Here is a 21,668-nt window from a genome sequence, read left to right on the forward strand (position 1 = left end):
ACCACTAAAAAGCAATGCAAACACCGCCATAAAAACACTTTGGCCCAGATTTACTAATGTGTCTATGCCTAAAAACCTGTCTTCATTCTCCAAAGATCTATCCACCCCACCTCAGTCATAACACCTGCTTATCGGGATGGTTCCCCAGTACCAGAGATGGGGTTGAACCCCATATTTATCCAGAAGGGGATCCATGAGACGGTTCATATCCCCCATATATAGAGCTGCCACATCCTGGTGTGAAGAAGCAAATAAAATACCCTTATTAATATCTAAGAAGGCAGTCGGGGGATTATACATACAAAGGAGACCATATGGCAAACATTGGATTTTTGCCTTGACAAAGACATATTGCCCCTCAGGGTCTACCTTAGTACATTCAGGTCCCCAGCCTAAGTTGTAAAATCTGTGGTGCAAAAAGGTTATGGGGCAGATTTATTACCGAAAATGCCCCCCAAAAAACTTGAGTACATACCTTGCACCACATTTAATAACCGTTTTAGATACTTTTTACGCCTTGTAGACAATGAGGCGTGATTTGGTAAAAGGGGGTTTGGCTTTGTGGAATAGGTTACAATGAGACAGCGTGCGCCAAAATGTGGCAAAACAAATAGCAGGTATAAAGTTGGACTAGGCAGTATAAAGAGATGCCAGATTTACCATCCAGCATCGGCCACTGGGATCAATCTAGTCTAGCTATTAGGCGTACATTTACTAATACTGCCTATGTGTGAACCCACTATTCACAGTTAATTCTTACTGAGGAGGGGGCTCACTGGTCTCCCGATACCAATATGTGGTTACAAGAATTCGTGTTATGCCCCACATATGGAGACAGCAATGTAAATCGTTCTTGCCCTCATGGTTTTAAGTGTTAGGGTGGGGGGGGGGGGGTAAGAATTTGGAGACAAGTGCTATTATATCAATGTAAGCTGAGCATCTGGAATAGCCTCATATGTGGATCCAGCGTACCACCGCTGATCTACAGACTGAGGAGCTGGAGGAAATGGTACAATGATTCCGGTCAGTGATAGCGTGCCCTCCTTATGATGCAGCACATGTTTCTACAGCTGGTATAGTAGTAAAGATCTGGCTCATTTACCCATTAGGATTGTGCACATTGTTCCTTGTGGAGCATCTATAAAATCATAGGGTTATTCTGCGCCATTAAACATTGGACTGTGTAGAGAATCCGAAGCATCGCTATCTGCACAGATATAAATACCCACATTGCTCTACAAGTGTTACTCATCTCCAGCAGTAGTCCTCATTCCTGCACAGATATATCTGGAGTCAGGGGGAAGTTTATCAAGACCCGCTCTTTCTGCACCAGGCAAAATATCCCCTACGGTGCCGGAGGATGCACGTTATGATGAGATGCATCCCCGGCAATGTGTGCCTAAACAGAAATCTACCGCATCACAGAGCGGCCATAGATTTCTGTATTCATTTGTGCCAGAAAGCTAGCCAAAATGAAGATACATTTGCGGCTAACACCGGCCATGCCCCCTCCCTGCCCTTGTCGTGCCCCCCTTTGAGAAAAGTGGTGAGGGTGGCGTAAAAACGCTACCTGTGACAATATTTTGTTGCAATAGCGTCTAAAAGGTTGTTTTTTTTCCAGTATTAAAACACAAGAAAAGCTATACATATGTGGCATCGCTGTAATCGTACTGACCTGGAGAATGAAGAGCACAAGTCACTGTAAAAACAAAACCCTTAGGCCTCATGCACACGACCGTTGTGTGCATCCGTGGCCGTTGTGCCGTTTTCCGTTTTTTTTCGCGGACCCATTGACTTTCAATGGGTCCGTGGAAAAATCGGAAAATGCACCGTTTTGCAGCCGAGGCCGTGATCCGTGTATCCTGTCCGTCAAAAAAATATGACCTGTCCTATTTTTTTGACGGACAACGGTTCACGGACCCATTCAAGTCAATGGGTCCGTGAAAGAACACGGATGCACACAAGATTGGCATCCGTGTCCGTGATCCGTGGCCGTAGGTTGCTTTCATACAGACGGATCCGAAGATCCGTCTGCATAAAAGCTTTTTCAGAGGTGAGTTTTCACTTCGCGAAAACTCAGATCCGACAGTATATTCTAACACAGAGGCGTTCCCATGGTGATGGGGACGCTTCAGGTTAGAATATACTGAAAAACTGTGTACATGACTGCCCCCTGCTGCCTGGCAGGTGCTGCCAGGCAGCAGGGGGCAGACCCCCCCCCCCCCTGTTTTTAACTCATTTGTGGCCAGTGCGGCCGCCTCCCTCCCCTGTAGTTAACTTCTTGGTAGCCAGCCCCCCCTCCCTCCCCTGTAGTTAACTAATTGGTGTCCAGTGGGTCCCCCCCTCCGTCCGCTATAGATAACTCATTGGTGTCCAGTGGGCCCCCCCTCCGTCCGCTATAGATAACTCATTGGTGGCCAGTGGGCCCTCTCCCCTCCCACCCCCTCCTAATTAACATCGCCCCCCTATCATGGGTGGCAGTGGTGAGTACCGATCGGAGTCCCAGTGTAATCGCTGGGGCTCCGATCGGTAACCATGGCAACCGGGACGCTACTGCAGTCCCGGTTGCCATGGTAGCTTAGCAATTTGTAGAAGCTTTATACTTACCTGAAGAGCTGCGATGTCTGTGACCGGCCGGGAGCTCCTCCTACTGGTAAGTGACAGGTCTGTGCTATAAGCAATGCGCCGCACAGACCTTTCACTTACCAGTAGGAGGAGCTCCCGGCCGGTCACAGACATCGCAGCTCTTCAGGTAAGTATGAAGCTTCTACAAATTGCTAAGCTACCATGGCAACCGGGACTGCAGTAGCGTCCCGGTTGCCATGGTTACCGATCGGAGCCCCAGCGATTACACTGGGACTCCGATCGGTACTCACCACTGCCACCAATGATAGGGGGGCGATTTTAATTAGGAGGGGGAGGGAGGGGAGAGGGCCCACTGGCCACCAACGAGTTATCTACAACGGAGGGAGGGGGGGCCCACTGGACACCAATGAGTTATCTATAGCGGACGAAGGGGGGGCCCACTGGACACCAATGAGTTATCTATAGCGGCCGGAGGGGGGGCCCACTGGACACCAATGAGTTATCTATAGCGGACGGAGGGGGGGCCCACTGGACACCAATGAGTTATCTATAGCGGACGGAGGGGGGCCCACTGGCCACCAACGAGTTAACTACAGGGGAGGGAGGGGGGGCCCACTGGACACCAACGAGTTTACTACAGGGGAGGGAGGGGGGGCGGCGGCCGCACAGGGGAGGGAGGGGGCGGCCGCACTGGCCACTAATGAGTTAAAAACAGGGGGGGGGGTCTGCCCCCTGCTGCCTGGCAGCACCTGCCAGGCAGCAGGGGGCAGTCATGTACACAGTTTTTCAGTATATTCTAACCTGAAGCGTCCCCATCACCATGGGAACGCCTCTGTGTTAGAATATACTGTCGGATCTGATTTTCACGATGTAGCTCATATCCGACAGTATATTCTAACATAGAGGCGTTCCCATGGTGATGGGGACGCTTCAAGTTAAAATATACCATCGGATTGGAGAAAACTCCAATCCGATGGTATAAAAGAACTCCAGACTTTACATTGAAAGTCAATGGGGACGGATCCGTTTGAAATGGCACCATATTGTGTCAACTTCAAACGGATCCGTCCTTATTGACTTGCATTGTAATTCAGGACGGATCCGTTTGGCTCCGCACGGCCAGGCGGACGCCAAAACGACTTTTTTTTCATGTCCGTGGATCCTCCAAAAATCAAGGAAGACCCACGGACAAAAAACCGGTCACGGATCACGGACCCACGGACCCCGTTTTTGCGGGCCGTGAAAAAAAACTGTCGTGTGCATGAGGCCTTAAAAACAGTGGTGAAATCATTTTTTTTTTTTTATTCCACCCCATTAAAAAATATATATTTCTTGCTTCTACTAAATTGTATGCCATATTAAATGGTGGCATTAAAAGTACAACTTGTCGCTCATACGGCTATGTGAACAGAAAAAAAATATAAGTTATGGCTCCGGAAAGGCAGGGAGTAAAAAACAAAAATGCAAAAAACAAAAATCACTGCATCAGAAAGGTGTTAAACCTAGTAGTTTTATAATTTTTGGTAATTTTTTTTTTCCATATCCCTATCCATATTTAATGCTGTCGCTACCAGCGCCATACATGTACTGCGCTGGAGCAATGGGTAAACATGGCCCCCGCTCACGCGTGCAGTGGGAACCATGGCTGGCGGATCTCCGCTGTTTCAAACAGCAGAGACCCGGGGCTAATGACCATGACTTTTTTCTTAAGTTTTAAATTATTTTGACATATATCATATTTTTCGCCCCATAAGACGCATCGCCCCCTGCATCGTATGGGGAGAATACTAATGAGCTCATCAATACCGAAGGACCAGGAAGCGGTGAAGGCTCTGTACTCGTTGCTTCCTGGTCCTCGGCTGTCGGCTGTGAAGGCTGCGCACAGCATGACTGCGCTCTGTGATCTCATGCTGTGCGCAGCCTTCACAGCACAGCCGGAAGACAGAGCGCGCTGGAGGAGAGGAGCGGTGGCGTCCAGGAGCAGAAGAAAGTAAGTGGTTTATTTATTTTATTAAACATGATATGAGGTCTAATTGGGGTCTGAGGTCTGATTGGGGGTCATTCACATGACTTGTTAGGGTCCTAGGTGCGTCTTATAGGGCAGGTAAAACCGATACATACGTGGTATTGTTGTAATCGTACAAACACAGAATGAATGGCACGGGTCAGTTTTGCCGTAAAGTTAACGCCCACGGGACAAAACTCCTAAAACTGTGGAGGAATTGCTTTTGTTTTTCCAATTCCACCCCCATTTGGAATTTTTCCCCCTCCCACTACATTGTATGCCATATTAAATGGCGGCATTAGAACGTACAACTTGTCCCGCAAAAAATAAGCCCTTATGGCTCAAGGAAGATAGGGGGGAAAAAATTAAAACAAAAACAAAAAAAAACCTCCAGTATCCAAAGGGTTAAAAAAAAAAGAAAAAGATCCTAAGATCAAGCAATTTTTACACTGGCAACATGGGCCATATACACAACAGACTAAAGGAGACCCCACTGACTTATACAGTACATTTTTCTAGGCAAGCTATGTGACCTATATAAAGATCAGGAGAGAGTTGATAAGCTGTGATATTACCTATTAAGAATGGTGGATCCTGTGTTATCTATACGAAATTCTGACATGTGATGATAATGTGATGGCTACTGAAAAGTTACCTGTACAGAACAGGAAGGCTTGACATTATTAGACCTAGTGTCCAATGCAAAAAACTGCCTGACAGGGATGAGAGAACCAGTGGAAGTTCGGGTTCGGGACCAGAACTTGACCCCGAACCCAGACCCCATTAAAGTCAATGGGGACCCGAACTTCACTTTATTTTCAGTTATAACATGGTTATAATGGAAAATAAAAGCATTTTTAAGAGAGAATGCCAAATAAAAATAGCCATTGAGGGGTTAAAAATAATAATAATAAAAAAAAATTTAACTTGCCTCATCCACTTGATTGCCGGTATCCTTTTCATTCTTCATTCCTCAGGACCTGCAAAAGGACCTGCGATGACATCACAGCAGGTCCTTCCATCTTCATTCAGCAGGACCTGCAGTGACGTCACCGCGCTCACCACAGTGACATCATCGCAGGTCCTTTTGCAGGTCCTGAAGAAAGAAGAGGATACCAGCTGCGCGATCAAGTGGATGAGATGAGTTTTTTTTTATTATTATTATTTTTAACCCCTCAATTAGGGTTGTTGCGGGTATCGAAATTTCGATACCCAATCGATACTTTTGTCCCGGTATCGATACGATACCGGGATTTCCGTTTTTTCGATACTGGGCTGCGCTTCTGCGCAGCCTAGTATCTCTGAACATGAGCGCGCTGCTATCGGCGCGCTCATGTTCTCAGCAGCACGGGGAGAAGGAAGCTGTCCTCCCTCCCCCCTGTGCTGCTGCCGCTGCCACCAATGAGAAGAGAGGGGCGGAGGAGGGGCGGCAATGAGAAGAGAGGGGCGGAGGAGGGGCGGCACCACGGAGGAGGGGCGGCAATGAGAAGAGAGGGGCGGAGGAGGGGCGGCAATGAGAAGAGAGGGGCGGAGGAGGGGCGGCACCACGGAGGAAAGGCGGCAATGAGAATAGAGGGGCGGAGGAGGGGAGGGCGCACTGCGCCACCAATGATAGGTTTATTTCCACACAGAGCGGCGCCCAGCGATGTCTCTGCACTCACCTTTAGTCCTGGGCGCCGCTCCGTTCGCCCGCAGTGCCCCATTACTGTCTCCTCTCCTGCTCCACATGCTGCTGATTACTATCGGAGCGATGGGAGGAGACATCAGCTTCACTAGTGGGCGTTCCTTTTCCCTGCGCTGCGATTGGACAGCGCTACAGCCAGGGAGAAGGAACGCCCACTAGTGAAGCTGATGTCTCCTCCCATCGCTCCGATAGTAATCAGCAGCATGTGGAGCAGGAGAGGAGACAGTAATGGAGCACTGCAGGCGAACGGAGCGGCACCCAGGACTAATGGTGAGTGCTGAGACATCGCTGGGCGCCGCTCTGTGTGGCCTGATAGTGAAAGTCTGGAGTCCCATATAGTAGTCAGTCTTTAACACATACAGGAGGCGGGTGCTGGCAGCAGAATCGCATTGCCGGCACCCTGCCCCTGACAGGGAGCTGCGATCAGCGGCAGTTAACTGCCGCTGATCTGCCAGTACCCGCCTCCTGTATAAAGGGGTAATTATCATTGGTGGTGCAGTGTGCCCCCCAACCCATTAAAATCATTGGTGGCACAGTGCGCCGGCCCATCTCAACCCCCCAGTATTAAAATCAGGGACCTCTCCCCTCCCCTCATTGGTGGTGCAGTGGCAGCTTCTGATCGGAGCCCCAGCAGTGTAATGCTGGGGCTCCGATCGGTTACCATGGCAGCCAGGACGCTACAGAAGCCCTGGTTGCCATGGTAACATCCCTGATGCTGTGTGCACAAAGCACAGAGCAGCAGGGACAGTGTGAAGTCCTATTTACCCTGATAGAGATCTATCAGGCTGAATAGGAAAAGGGATGAAAGATCCCAGGTTCTAGCCCCTAAGGGGGGGAAATAGTTATTAAATAAAAAGTGTAAAAAAAAAAAAAACCACTAAAATATGAAGTATAAATCACCCCCTTTTCCCAATTTCACATATAAAATATATAAATAATAAACATATTACGTCGCCACGTCAGAAAAGTCCAAACTATTAAAATATAAAAAAAAAATCTAGGTGGTGAATGCCGGAACAGAAAAAATAAAATAAAAACTGCGTCATTCGCCATTTTTAAAAATGAGGAATGCACGTGGCTTTTTTTGTTTATTTTTTTTGCGTGGTATCGAATGGTATCGAATACTTTTTCATGGTATCGAAACCGAATCAAAAATTTGGTATCGCAACAACTCTACCCTCAATGCCATTTTATTTAGCATTCTGTTATAACGGAAAATTATAAAATCACTCGAACACCGAACCCGAACTTTAGTGAAAAAGTCTGGGTTCTGACAATCTGTTACAAGTAGTGCTCCCCCTTCAACTTATCACATTAAAGAGGTATTCTAGTCACTGACATTTATGGCATATCCACAGCCCCTGGCCCGCTCTTGTGAGGCAGCGGCTGCATGCAGATGCCCTCTCTTTTCACTTCTCTGGGTGTCACAGAAGCAGACAAGCACGCTACCAACCCTCCATTCATTCTTCATCTAGACTGATCTGTAGGCAGGATGGGGGGGTCAGAGGACTTCCATTCTAGATACAGGTCCAAGTAGTGAGCCTATAATTTTTCAAGCAATTGGGGCATATCCATAGGAATTTGGCATCTCTGATGGGAACACAGTTAAAAAAAAAAAAAATATTAAAAGGGTTCTGTGTTGAGAAAACATATTCTACATTTTTCAAACCAGCACCTGGATCTGAATAATTTAGTAATTGTGTTTAATTAAGAATTTAGTAGAGCCAGGGAGCTTTTCAATAACATGTATCTGTATAGCGCCACCTGCTGCTTGTTCTCCATATTTTTTGTCCATCTCACTGAACACCGAACGCGCTCAGTTTAAATCTTTAACTGCCACCAGCCATATGTTCTGTTGGAAGCTGTAACAGTAAGGCCCCATGCACACGGCCGTTGTTCACAGCCGTGTGCGGGCCGTGGAACCGCGGCCTGGATCCCTCCTGAGAGCAGGAGCGCACGGCGTCACTGGTTGCTATGACGCCGTGCGCCCCCTGCTGCCGGCACAGTACAGTAATACACTGGTATAGATCGTACCAGTGTATTACTGTACTGTGCCGGCAGCAGGGAGCGCACGGCGTCATAGCAACCAGTGACGCCGTGCGCTCCTGCTCTCAGGAGGGATCCAGGCCGCGGTTCCACGGCCCGCACACGGCTGTGAACAACGGCCGTGTGCATAGGGCCTTACAGGGAGAGAGCTGCAGCAGAAAGGTCACGCCTGCTGAGCTGCCAGGCTGAAGATAATCTAGCTGTAATTGGAGTAATGAATGGGGAGATCTGAGGCACAAGGCTGGTACTAGCTTTGTTAGAAATATATTGTCATCTACTTACTATATTTTTTTTTTTACATCAATCATGGCAGAACTCCTTTAACAAAAGCAATCTGGTGAACTACCCCCACCTTTCAAACTGATATAATGGATGTGGTCCCTCCCAGACAATCAGTGACGCAGAACCAACATTTAGGCCCCTTTCAGACGAGCGAGTGTCTCACTGTAATGCACCCGGCCTGAACTTCCAGCACTGCCGGGGTCGCATAGCATTATATTGATTTATGCTGCTATGTAACCCTTAGAGTTCTGGAATGTATTAGATGACACTGACATAATGCTGTCAGTGTTATCCAATACATTCCAAAACTGTAAGGGTTACAGAGCATCAGAAATCAATATAATGCTAGACGACCCCGTCAGTGCTGGAAATTGCTCCCGAGTGCTGAGCTGCGAGTCCGGAGCGTGACACCCGCTCATCTGAAAGGGCCCTTAGGGTGCATATTTAAAGGGGTTCTCCGGGAATTAAGAAACGGAAAATAATTAAATATTACTTTAGTATAAATATATTCCAAAATATATTTAATTAGCTATAATAGTTAATTTTGTCTGGGGAGCAATCATTAGGAGAAATAAAATGGCCGCTGTCCTATTAGTACACACAAAACCTGTCCTAATCACACAGGAGGACAAGTTACTTCACAACACTGAAGTCAAGAGCTGCCTCATCCTCCCCTCTGCTCTACTTGTCAGGGATTATGATCCTGAATACAGATGATAGGATCTTCAGCTAAGTCTCAGTAGGAATAGCGTCCATAAGGAGACATGAAGTACATAGAGGACTGACAGGACAGACTGTGGTAATGGAGACTGCATACAAATGCTGCTGCTCATTATCTACACCCCTACTATCCTTTCTGTACTTCATGTATGCTAATGGACTCTCCATCCTTACATAGATTTATCTGAAGACCATATTAAACTGTATTCAGGATCATAATCCCTGACAAGTAAGAGAGGAAGATGGCGTAGCTCTTTAACTTGTCTTCCTGTGTAATTAGGACAGGTTTTGTGTGGACTAGTTAGGATGGCGGCCATTTTATTTCTCCTAATGATTGCTCCCCGGACCAAACGAGCCATTATAACTAACGAAAGGTATTTGGTAATATATTTAGGCTCCATTCACACGTCCGCAAGGTGTTTTGCGGATCCGCAAAACACGGAAAGCGGCAATGTGCATTCCGCATTTTGCGGACCGCACATTGTCGGCACCAATAGAATATAACTGTTCTTGTCCGCAATTGCGGACAAGAATAGGACATGTTCTATTTTTTGCGGAACGGAAGTGCAGACCCGCAATTCCGTGTCCGGGCAGCACATCGTGCTGCCCCATAGGAATGAATGGGTCCGCAATTCCGTTCCGCAAAATGCAGAACGAAATTGCGGAAGTGTGAATGGAGCCTTATAATGAAGTAATATTTTTGTATTTTAATTTTCTTAATTCCCGGAGAACCCCTTTAAGCCGTGCCCCGAAAGGCAATACAGTACCCGCTGTTTGGGGACACATTATTTTGAATTTTTAGGTTTCACCTGAATAACGCTCCAGTAGCACTTACCATTATACGTTATTCTTGGCTTTGTTAAGCACATTACAAGGTGCAAATCCATTTCATCTGTGGGAATGAATTTTGAGCAGACTGGGCACTTAAATCCTGTAAGAAAAAAGAAAAAGTAGATGTAAATATGCTGACATTCATACACTATGGAGCTGTAAAGTGATGCAGCAGAATGTCAGTACATATAACTGCTGCTAATTATACGGTCACAGGGAACGGCTTTGTCAGACTTCATCTACTTGTAAAACTAAACCGAAACATAGAATCAGAAGGCGGCATCTGTATCAACGCCATTTATGAGAATGCCATTAAAGCCTCCCTCCACAGTGGATACACAGTATAATTGCTTCCTTTTTCCTTACAAAAGTGAGAAAAATGGAGAGTTCGGATGGATTGGTGGCGTATATTGGCACCAGTAGGGGGGGGGGGGCCTATACAGCTTTTTGGAGTCCCTTAACGCCCTTTAAAACTGTTTTTTGGTGGTGGAAGACATCTTTTATGTGAACATAAAAATAATCACTGTCGGCAGAACATCCTACTGTGTTATCAATATGCAAACTGTATGGGGGACAAACAAATCGTACTAACGATCCTTCTTCCCCCAGTTTATCCCAGCCCAGGTTAAAGGCCCTTTAAATGGGCACCGATCCACTTGTTATATCGTTGATTGGTGCTCATTAAAAGCCGAAATCAAGCCACATGAACTGACCCTTACCGTGCACAGGCCCCTAAGCATGTACTGTATCTCTGTTACCAGTCAGGGAAGTACTCAAGAGTTTCTAGAAGTATGCAGGTAGCACCCAGGGGATTTTAATTCCCCATTTGTGATTTTCACTTCCATTTTTCAGTTATATTAGGACATTGCTCACAGCGCAGTAATAGAGCACCACATCAGGGGCTTAAAGGGAATGCGTCATAAGTACATGACCTATAGTTAAAATCAAGTTCTTTGATGATGTTTTTGAACTCTTCAATTGTCCCCATCTATTTTTTAAAATTCTAAAATCATACCGTTTTTTCGTCGTCACTAGGCGTAAAATATGTTAGGACTTCCCATTCTTTGAGGGCAGTCACATGGGCCATACACACAATAGACTGGAGCAGACCTCACTGACTTCTATAGGAGAGGAGCCCTGTGCAGAGGTCAAGAGGGAGTAGATAAGCTGTGATATCACCTATTGTGAATGGTGAATCTTGTGTTATCTATGCAGAGGCGATACCTGCCATTGTAATTCTGCCTGTGATAATGAGATAACTGCTGAAAAGTGATCTGTACGGAACAGGAAGTCTCAACATATTAGCCAAGGGGCCAGCAGACATAATTGCACAATTTTAGTGTTTTTTTACAGAAAAATGTGATTAAAACAATAGATCATTTTCTGGTGACACATTCCCTTTAACATTAGACTTTTGGTTTAGATTATTAACATTTCTTGCATTGCCATGATGTATACAAGAATAAAGGAAGCTGCTGAAACAACAGACTGGCTATAAGGAACGGAGAGATTTAGAACTAAGATACGAGAAGAAATTAATGAAAGAAAGGCATAAACTCCCGTCCCTTAGCCTTCTGATGGATTTAATATCCTGAAAAACGGCTTTGCGGTCTTCCCGCTGCTATGCCTACGAATAGCAAGATGGTGTCTGTTACTGATACAGTGAAGATGGGGAAGATGGGCTTTAGTAACAGCCGGAGACAGACATTTTGAATTTCACTGTCATTACTTATTATTTGGAAACTGATTTTACTTTTTATACAGATTTAAAAAAAATAATTTTTTACAGATATTTCTAGTAATTTTTATAAGACATCAGGCCACAAAAATGGGAACTTCGATACAATTTATCAGGGGTGCACAACCTTTTCTAGTTGGGGACCACAATGTCAGACTGAACCAATTCCAAGGGCCAACTGAAATACTGTATTTATGGAATATGGAACATAAATGTCTGGCTACACTTCCAGGAATCCCATGTAATGGGGGAATACATGAACGATACATGTGAGCAGACATACATGTCTGTTACCAGATAGCTGGGGGCCCGCACAGAATGGTATTGAGGGCCACATGTGGCCCCCAGACTGCAGGCTGTACACCCTGCGTTATATTGATGAGATGTATAATAATGTAGGACAGTTTAGAGCAATTGTGGTAGGATGTAGGAAGCATCTAAGAAAATCATGAAATTTAGGCCTCACGCACACGGCCGTTGTTTTGGTCTGTATCGAGCCGCAGTTTTGGCGGCTCGGTTGCGGACCCATTCACTTCAATGGGGCCGCAAAAGATGCGGAAAGCACTCCGTGTGCTGTCTGCATCCGTTGCTCCGTTCCGTTGCCCCACAAAAAAAATATAACCTGTCCTATTCTTGTTCGCGCCTTGCGGACAAGAATAGGCAGTTATATTAAAGGCTGTCCGTGCCGTTTCACAAATTGTGGAACGCACGGACGCCATCCGTGTCTTACGTTCGTGTGCATGAAGCCATAGTGTGTGACATTCATCTTTAGTTACCCATTATTACTAGAACGAGACGAGACAACCTACATAGATTACGTTACTGGACATACACTGTCCTTACTGTTTTATGACTAAGCAGTAAATTGATGGTTAGTACATTTATGTGTCCAGGACACTCCTGCACATTTCAGTATTTAGACAAGAGATTTTGATGATAAAAGACATATTAAGAAGGGGAAGCTGCAGAGTAAGGCCTCTTGCACATGACCATATGTATTTTGCTGTCCGCAAAAAACGGATCCGCAAAAAATACGGATGACATCAGTGTGCATTCTGTATTTTGTGGAACGGAACAGCTGGCCCCTAACAGAACTGTACTATCCTTTAGAGGAATGGATATACGGAAATGGAATGCACATAGAGTACCTTGCGGGGTTTTTTTTTAACGGACCCATTGAAATGAATAGTTCCTTATACGGTCCGCAGACAAGAAAAAAAACGCAACAGAAACGGAATCAAAATACGTTCTTGCGCAAGAGGCCTAAACTGTTCCAGATCAGGTACGATGCTCTCGGTCATTTGCATCAAAAGTATGAAAGTTAACGAATTGTCCATACATCTTCAATAGCTGTGCGCCATCACTCCCAACGCCTCCATGTTCAGTTCGGCCAGGGGGGAATGTGTTTAATTCCTCTTTCCCCCTAACATGATCTGTCTGGGCGGAACGGCAAGGCAGTCACACACCTAAAATAGTCGAGTTTAGATGACTTCTGTTATGTGAATGGGGCCCAGGGTACATTAAAATGACAGTAAAGAAAAAAGGCTTTAAAAAAAGGCAAAAACGGTTCATTTTTAACATCTCCTTTTCACTGATTCCTTTCAGAAAAGCATCCATTAAAAATAGCCCATTTGAATAGTATGAAAACAGACAAAGTCGGTCTTCCACAAGTGGCAAGTCTGCTGTGGATATGGCCAAATTCTGTTACCACAAAAAAAAATGCCTGAAATGGGCTGGTTTTGGTAGCGGAACTGCTGGAGGAATCGTGGCAATTCTTTAGCAGTTTTCAGCTTCTACACTGCGGGTGAGACCTCCAGCGTAAATTCATACGCGCTAGACTGAAAACCGGAAGAGCAAGTCCGTTTACTCTGCAGGTTTTCTCCAGATGACAGTTCTGAGACTGTAAATGCAATGTGTGACATACCCTAAGAAATAGGAACGGATTCTACTGCAAAAGGGGAACAGAAATCCGTGATCTCCCAAATGCCGCGATCATCTGAGACACCACTGTTAAAACCTCCCAACAACAACTCAGCAACGCACAAAACGCGTTGGTGACACTTATTAAGATCAGCGGTTTAGACGCCGGTCTTAATAAAGTCCCATAGCTGGAGATGGATCCGCCAAAGTTATGAAAAGGCGCCGGCCTCTCTCCAACTTCAGCGCATCCAGCGACAGTCTAAACGTAAGACACCTTCCTTTCTGTCTTACATTTAGACCATTTTCTATGCCTAAAACAGGCTGAGAAAATGGTAAATGAGACAGGCCTGCTGCCCCCTTCCCCGCTACTTTTTTTTTTTAGACCTTGTACGAGTGGGAAGAAGTTTCAGATAGCGGTGAAACTAACCGTTGGGCCACCATCCGCGCCTGAAATACACCTAATTTAGTCATATTTCAGATTAATAAATGACAACCTTTGTTCTCATGACTGGTCGGGGGTTGGGTACCTAGAATGTCATCGTTCACAACTTTAACATCTCTATATCATGTAGTCAAGATAGGACATAAGTATACTTCACTACATTTAGCCACATTGTAAAACCTTCACGCTTTTCCTAAGGCCCCTTTCACACGGGCGAATTTTCCACACGGGTGCAATACGTGAGGTGAACGCATTGCACCCGCACTGAATCCGGACCCATTCATTTCTCTGGGGCTGCGCAGATGAGCAGTGATTTTTCACGCATCACTTGTGCGTTGCATAAAAATCGCAGTATGTTCTATATATTCTGCGTTTTTCACGCAACGCAGGCCCCATAGAAGTAATTGGGGCTGCATGAAAATCGCAAGCATCCGCAAGCAAGTGCAGATGCGGAGACGATAGGGATGGGGACCCGGGTCTAGGCATCGACCGATTATCGTTTTTACCGATATTATCGGCCGATATTCAGGATTTTGACCGCTATCGGTATCTATTTTGCCGATATTCCGATAGCTTATGGAGAACACAGATCGCGCTGCTGTCAGCGCTCTCCGTGTTCCCTCAGCAGCACAGGGGAGAAGGAAGCAGTGTCTCCTCCCCCTGTGCTGCTGCTGCCACCAATGAGAGGAAGGAGGACAAGAGAAGGGGAGGGGTTATAGCCACTGCACCACCAATGAAGATAAATCTCTCATTTATTCAAATTGAACAGGAGGCGGGAGCTGGCTGCAGAATGACATAGCCGGCTCTCGACCTCTATGAGCTGTAGCTGCGATCCGCGTAGTTAACCCCTCAGGTGGCGCGGATCGCAGCTACCGCTCAGAGGTCGAGAGCCGGCTATGTCATTCTGCAGCTCGCTCCCAGAAAATTCCCATACCATCGGTATAAATTATCGGCTATCGGCCTGAAAGTTCACAAATTATCGGTATCGGCCCTAAAAAAAAAAATCAATATCGGTCGATCCCTACGCCGGGTCCCCATTAAAGTAAATTCACTGTATTATTTTCCCTTATAACATGGTTATAAGGGAAAATAATAGCATTCTTTTATACAGAATGCTAACTAAAATGTGGATTGAGGGGTTAAAAAATAAAAAAAAATTAACTCACCTCATCCACTTGTTCGCGCAGCCCACATCGTCTTCTTGCTTCTTCTTTCAGGACCTGCAAAAGGACCTTTGATGACGTAATCGTGCTCACCACGTAAAATGAATAGAACACCTTAACCAAACCCAAACTTCAGTGAAGAAGTCCGGGTTTGGGTCTGGGTACCACATTCAGTTTTTTATCACGCGCATGCAAAACGCATTGCACCCGAGCGATAAAAACGGAACACAAATCGGAAATCGCAGTCAAATTTAAACATACTGGAAGAAATAAAGAAAGCGTACTTGGGTTTAATGTGATCGTGCCATGACAGGCAGCTATAGGACGCAGCGAAGTGGCTGGCGCTGTTATTATAATGAATGGTGCCCGACTCCTTTCTTACTTTCCCTAGTTGAAATTAATCATTTATTATCTGCTCAGTGACTAAGTTTACAGCTAGATGGCGACACTGGTTTGTCGCGGCCATGGATCGCAGTGTAGCGGTGATTCCATAGAAAGGAATGGGTTAGCAGCACAACTCACATGTTTGCTGCAACTCCGACATGAGACTGTTGACTACTTTTGTGTTAATGAATAGACGAGTATTATGGGAGTGATACCTTTATTGGCTAACCGGCAAGAATCATATTGCAAGCTTTCAGCGCACAGGTCGGATTACTAATGAATGAAACAGGCTCCATATTGAGGGCTATATTACACTGGCCGATTTTCCAGACGATAATTGCTAATGAGCGCTCGTTAGCGATCATCTGGCAGTGTAATACTGCTGCCGATGAACAGGCAATTCAGGCTTTTAAGCATGATTAAAAATCTGCGCTTGTCGGCGGCAGATCGGGCTGCCTAATAGAAATCTGCCGCCGGCAAACCACCATACAGCGTGGGGATGAGCGATGGCATAGCGATTTCTTCTCCCAATGCTGCGGAGGAGATCACTGCATGTAATAGCAGCGGTCTCTTCCACTAGCGAGCAGGCGAGTGCCAGGAAAGAACGCGTCCCTCCCAACAACGCTTGCTCAATCGGCGTGTGTAATACAGGCTTTAGAGGAGGTAACAACAAGACATTTGCATGGGGAGATGTATAATTAAGATAAGATGGAGCAATAAAAACTGCTGTTTTGTTACAAATAGCCAAGGGCAGCAGAGGTGATGAGTGTGAAGATTAGGGCTGACGTCGTGCGTTTGGCTGAAATCTCTCTCTCCCGGCTCCCACCTGGCTGTATTTTCTATGGGCAGAGCAGAGAAAGCCACTGCCAGACACTTTAGGGAGAACAAAAGGATCAGGCAAAAATATTAATTTCATTTGATCCTTGTCTTGAGTTGGGGGCCCCCCACTAACATAACCATTTCATAGGGAAGCAGCATGGCTGCCCCTGACTCTGCACAGGAGTACAACTTTTGTCTGTCGCGCATATTTTCATTTCAATGATGAAATATTCCAAGGTTGAAGAGAACTTCATAATCCCTTGTCCAATCATATGCGATGTCTCTGAGTAAGGAGCTGGCATCTTATCTCTGGTGAACACTTGACTTCACAGTCTGCTGTGTTTGGCTACTGTACTTTGATGAAAGTCACGCTCGTCTCGGAGGTAACTGGTTTTTCCACAAGGTGAATCCAGATCTGTCTTGCTAGTTCTGACTGGAAGGAGTCAGACAGAAGAACCTCATTGTAAGGCCTCTTGCACACAAACGTATTTTCTTTCCATTCAGTTTTTATTTTTAGACCGTATGCGAAACTATTCATTTCAACGGGTCCGCAAGAAAAGTTACTCTATGTGCCTTCCGTTTCCATATGTCCGTATTTCTGTTCCGCAAAAAAATAAGGATAGTCCTGTTCTATTTAGGGGCCAGCTGTTCCGTTCCGCAAAGTACGGAATGCACACAGACGTCATCCGTATTTTTGGGCGAATTTGTTTTTTGCGGACCGCAAAATACATAAGGTCGTGTGCAAGAGGCCCAAGACGTGGAGGGAGGAAGAAAACCTATCAGTGCTGACCCAGGTTTTAAGACGGGCCTGTAATCTCTTCCGACATGTTTATAGTAGTAAATAGTTGAATTCTTCTTAAAAGAATTCTGGAGCCCCATTCCTCTGTTATTCCTCCTCCCGCTGAATAAATGGACAACTTGCAGATATCAGATTGGGGGGGGGGGGGGGGGGGGGGGGGTCCTCACACGCTAAACCTGTCAATTAAGAGCTGCCAGTGCAACACTAACGTCACAGCCCTCTCACCAGGAGAATTTTTATATCCAGTTGTCAATTTCAATTTATTCACAACTATTCAGGAGGAATAGAAGAGTTAGGCCTCATGCACACGACAGTGTTTTTTCACTGTCAGTGATTTGGCTTCAGTGGTCCTTTTGCTTCAGTTGTGTTTCCTTGTGTCTTCCTTTTTTTGTATGACAGGGGGGAAAAAAAGGAAGGTTAACGAAAAGTGCAATTTTATTGCACCAAGGTCTTACATACCAGTTGTGCATCCATTGTTTTTGACGGACCCATTGACTTGAATGGGTCCGTCCTCCATTTTCCACTGACAAGAATAGGACAGGTTATATTTTTGGACGGACTGGAATCACGGAAGCGGAGAAAAAACGGAGGACTATCAGTGTTTTTTTTTTTTCACAGCACCATAGAAATAAATGGGACCTCTGCTAAACTGTGAAAAATGACGGAACGGACGCGGGTGCACACAACAGTCGTGTGCATGAGGCCTAACAGCACAACACAGCGTTATGACAAAAGCTATCTTCTAATAAATACAATTATTTACCTCAAACAGACATGTCAGGAGTGGTGACAGGTCCCCATTTTAAAACTAGGAAATGAAAATAATAAAAATAACAAAAAAACTCAAAACCACACAGTCAGAGCGCCATGCAAGTGTCTGCTCACAGACTAAGGCCTCATGCACACGGCCGTTGTTTGGGTCCGCATCTGAGCCGCCGTTTTGGCGGCTCTGATGCGGACCCATTCACTTCACTGGGGCCGCCAAAAGATGTGGACAGCACTCCGCAAAAAAATATGTCCTATTCTTGTCTGCAAAACGGACAAGAATAGGCAGTTATAGCAATGGCCGCCTGTTCCGCAAATTGCACACGGGCGGCTTCCGGTTTTTGCAGATCCGCGGTTTGCGGACCGCAAAAAAGGCACAGTCGTGTGCATGTAGCCTAATCCATGTTCATCTTTTCTCCAATTTTCTCAGATAAAAGGGAAAATAAGTAGTTGCATTGTCTAGAATAGTGGTTCTCAACCTACAGTAACGTGTACATGTCCCATGTTATATTGTGGGTCACTAGGGTGTCTCGAAACCCAACTGTATCGCCATCCTGAGAACACTGATAAAGTTGAATGCTGCGGTGGGGTGCGGGAGCTGATGTCTCGCTTCCCGTTGTTAGGTTTAGGCTACATTCACACGTCAGTATTTTTCTATATCCCGAATTTCAGTCCGTTTTTTGCGGATCCGTTGTTCCAGAAAATGTTTCCGTATGTCATCCGTTTTTTGCGGATCCCCAAAAAACGGAAACATGTATAAATTTCAATAAGCAAATAAAGTTGTTTGGATTTCTTCGAAAAAAAAAAAAGTTTCTGTTTGCAGGATTTAATTTCCAGGAACGAAATCTGCATAAAACGGATGACATACGTAATGACATACGAATGTCTTCCGTTTTTTGCGGATCCATTGACTTTGTATTGTACCAGGATCCGATTTTTGCGGAAAAGAATAGGACATGTTTTATATTTTTTCAGACATGCGGAATGGAACAACGGACAGCACACATTGTGCTGTCCGATTTTTTTCAGGACCCATTGAAAATGAATGGGTCCAGATCTGTTCCGCAAAAAACGGAACAGATCAGGAAAGAAAAAACGGACGTGTGAATGGACCCTTAGGCTGTAGGAACTAGGCCTGAAGGCTATCAGAGGCCGGCGCAATGACATGATCAGCACACTGGAAGCAGCTGAGAATGTAAGGTGGAAGAGGGCTGTGTCCTACAGCGGCATGGAGGTAAGTATTTGTCTTGGGTATTGCTCTTTGGCAGCATGCTGTTAGGCCACTTTATTTTTGGGGAGGGTCATTATTATAACTGGAGGAGTACTATGGAGACATTAGTGCTATTAGGGACACTACAAGGGGGCTTTTTTTATACTGGCACATTTTTATAAGGGGGCATTAGTGCTTTTGGGGGTGCTATAAGGCATTTTACTGGCACACATAATGGAGCTTTATTACTACTAGGGGCACTACATGCAGGCATTATTATTTCTGGGACACACCATGGTTGCTTTATTGCTACTGGGGGTCACTATGGTGGGTGTAATTACTACTGCGGGGATTTAGTGGGCATTAGTACTACTGGGGGGGCACTATAAAAGGGGCATTTTTACTACTGGGGCACACTGTGGGGGCTTTATTACTACTGAAGCACTATAGGTGGTGTTAATACTACTGGGCTCTAAAGGGGGCATTAGTGTTACTGGAGTCACTACCGGTGGCAATTATCACTTATGGTAGCGTTATGGTGGTCTCAACTACTACTAGGGGCACTATTACTGCCAAGGGCATTTTGGGAGCACTATTATTGTGGTACCCTGGCATATTATCAGCTTAGCACAATTATTTTTGGGGGACACTATGTTACAGCACAATTATTTTTGAGGGTACTGTGTGTCAATAATTTTATTGAAGGGGGCACTATCTGAGCAGTACAAATATTTTGAGTGGAACTATCTGTTTCTGCAGAATAGTGTTGGGGAGCACAGCGGGCACAGTATAAGGGGTGACGCCTCAGAGCACTAGACAATGGAAAAGCTGAGAGCTGACAACTGGGGAATGTGAGGTAGGCGAGTACATACATTGTAGGCAATGCAGAGCATCACTCAGTTGGGGGTGCTTAAGGGGGCATCAATCTGCACTCTTTAAGGTGGGGACACTTGAGGTGACATCACTGTGAGAGGTCATCAGTGTGAGGAACCTGTCCAAAAAATAAAAAAATGGAGACAGCACGTCCAAAAAGGTGAAAAAAGGTGACAAAGGCTATCACTAAGCCGAAACTTTGCATCTGGAATTAAAACTCACCTTTTTGGACATGCTGTCTACATTTTTTTATTTTTTGGACATCTACAAGTTATTAATATTGGGGGGCCTTTTACCACCTCCCTTGGAGACGAGCACCCGCAGCATTTTTTCTTAGGAGTGCTGTCCACCCGTGTTTTTTCCAGTGTGAGGAACCATCACTGGGTTTGGGGGCACTTAATAGGGTATCACTGTGTGGGGGCCCAAAAAATGCAGATCGGATGTAAACTGAAAATATGATCGTGTGCCTGAGGCCTAAGACTGTTTTATAGTACCTGTAACCAGAGGGCAGCTTGGAGAAGCCCCCTACCACACCTGTCAGAGATGAAGGCCCAATCAGATAAAAATGGAGAAGACTAGAAGGCATCTCTTTCATGGACATGGGTAATAATAAGTAAAGCTCAGATGAGCAGCACCATCACTAGGGTACTGGGTTCAGTCCAACTAAGGGCACTACATTTGGTGTATGTTCTCCTGCACGTTTGTTTGGTTTTCTTCCCACACCCCAAAAACCTGCCAACAGGTAATTCAGAATTTAGACTGTGACCCCCAATAGGGGAGAGGGACTGATATGTATGTACAGCGCTGTAGACCATGTAAGCGCTACATAAATCAATCTACAGTCCTCATATTGATGCTTATGGTAGAATGCACTTCCTTGGCAGTCTAATAGCTTGGTCTCCATAGTAACCGTGTCAACAGTCGTACCTCCATTACTAAAATATTCCATGTGGTTTCTACGGTAACAGAGTAAAATGTCATCTAAACCAGAGATTTTAGATGCTAAGCCTATAAAAATAACATCCAATCTTAGTGCGTATTAATTCCCTGGACAGAACACAGAAAACCAAAATTGTCATGGGGTTATTTAATAGAAGTGGGAAGATAAGACATCTGCCAGGAAAATACTCAACATCGTAAAAATAATGGATGATCACAAACTTCATCAATAATTCAGATTTAGGGCCCATTTAGATAGCCGTAGTGCTTTGCGGATCTGCAAAACACGGATACCGCCGGCCATGTGCGTTCCGCAATTTGCGGACCGCATATGGCCGCAACCATAATAGCAAATGCCTATTCTTGTCCGAGATTGCGGACAAGAATAGAAAATGTTGTATCTTTTCAGCGGAGCCGCAGCACGCAATAATGGATGCGGACAGCACGCACCTTTTCCTGCAA

At 45.5% G+C, this 21,668-nt stretch overlaps 1 protein-coding gene across 2 annotated transcripts in view; it reads right to left on the reverse strand.

Annotated features, from left to right (window-relative positions):
- ZNRF2 (zinc and ring finger 2) overlaps window positions 1-21,668 on the reverse strand; it is a 126,510-nt gene that overhangs the window by 37,135 nt on the left and 67,707 nt on the right. For both annotated transcript variants that reach the window (XM_044293181.1, XM_044293180.1), the window contains exon 2: window positions 10,159-10,254. In XM_044293181.1, the coding sequence (XP_044149116.1) occupies window positions 10,159-10,254 (96 nt within the window). The remainder of the gene's footprint in view (window positions 1-10,158; window positions 10,255-21,668) is intronic.

The sequence above is a fragment of the Bufo gargarizans genome, chromosome 5 (assembly GCF_014858855.1).
Source record: "Bufo gargarizans isolate SCDJY-AF-19 chromosome 5, ASM1485885v1, whole genome shotgun sequence".
NCBI classification, from domain to species: Eukaryota; Metazoa; Chordata; class Amphibia; order Anura; family Bufonidae; genus Bufo; species Bufo gargarizans.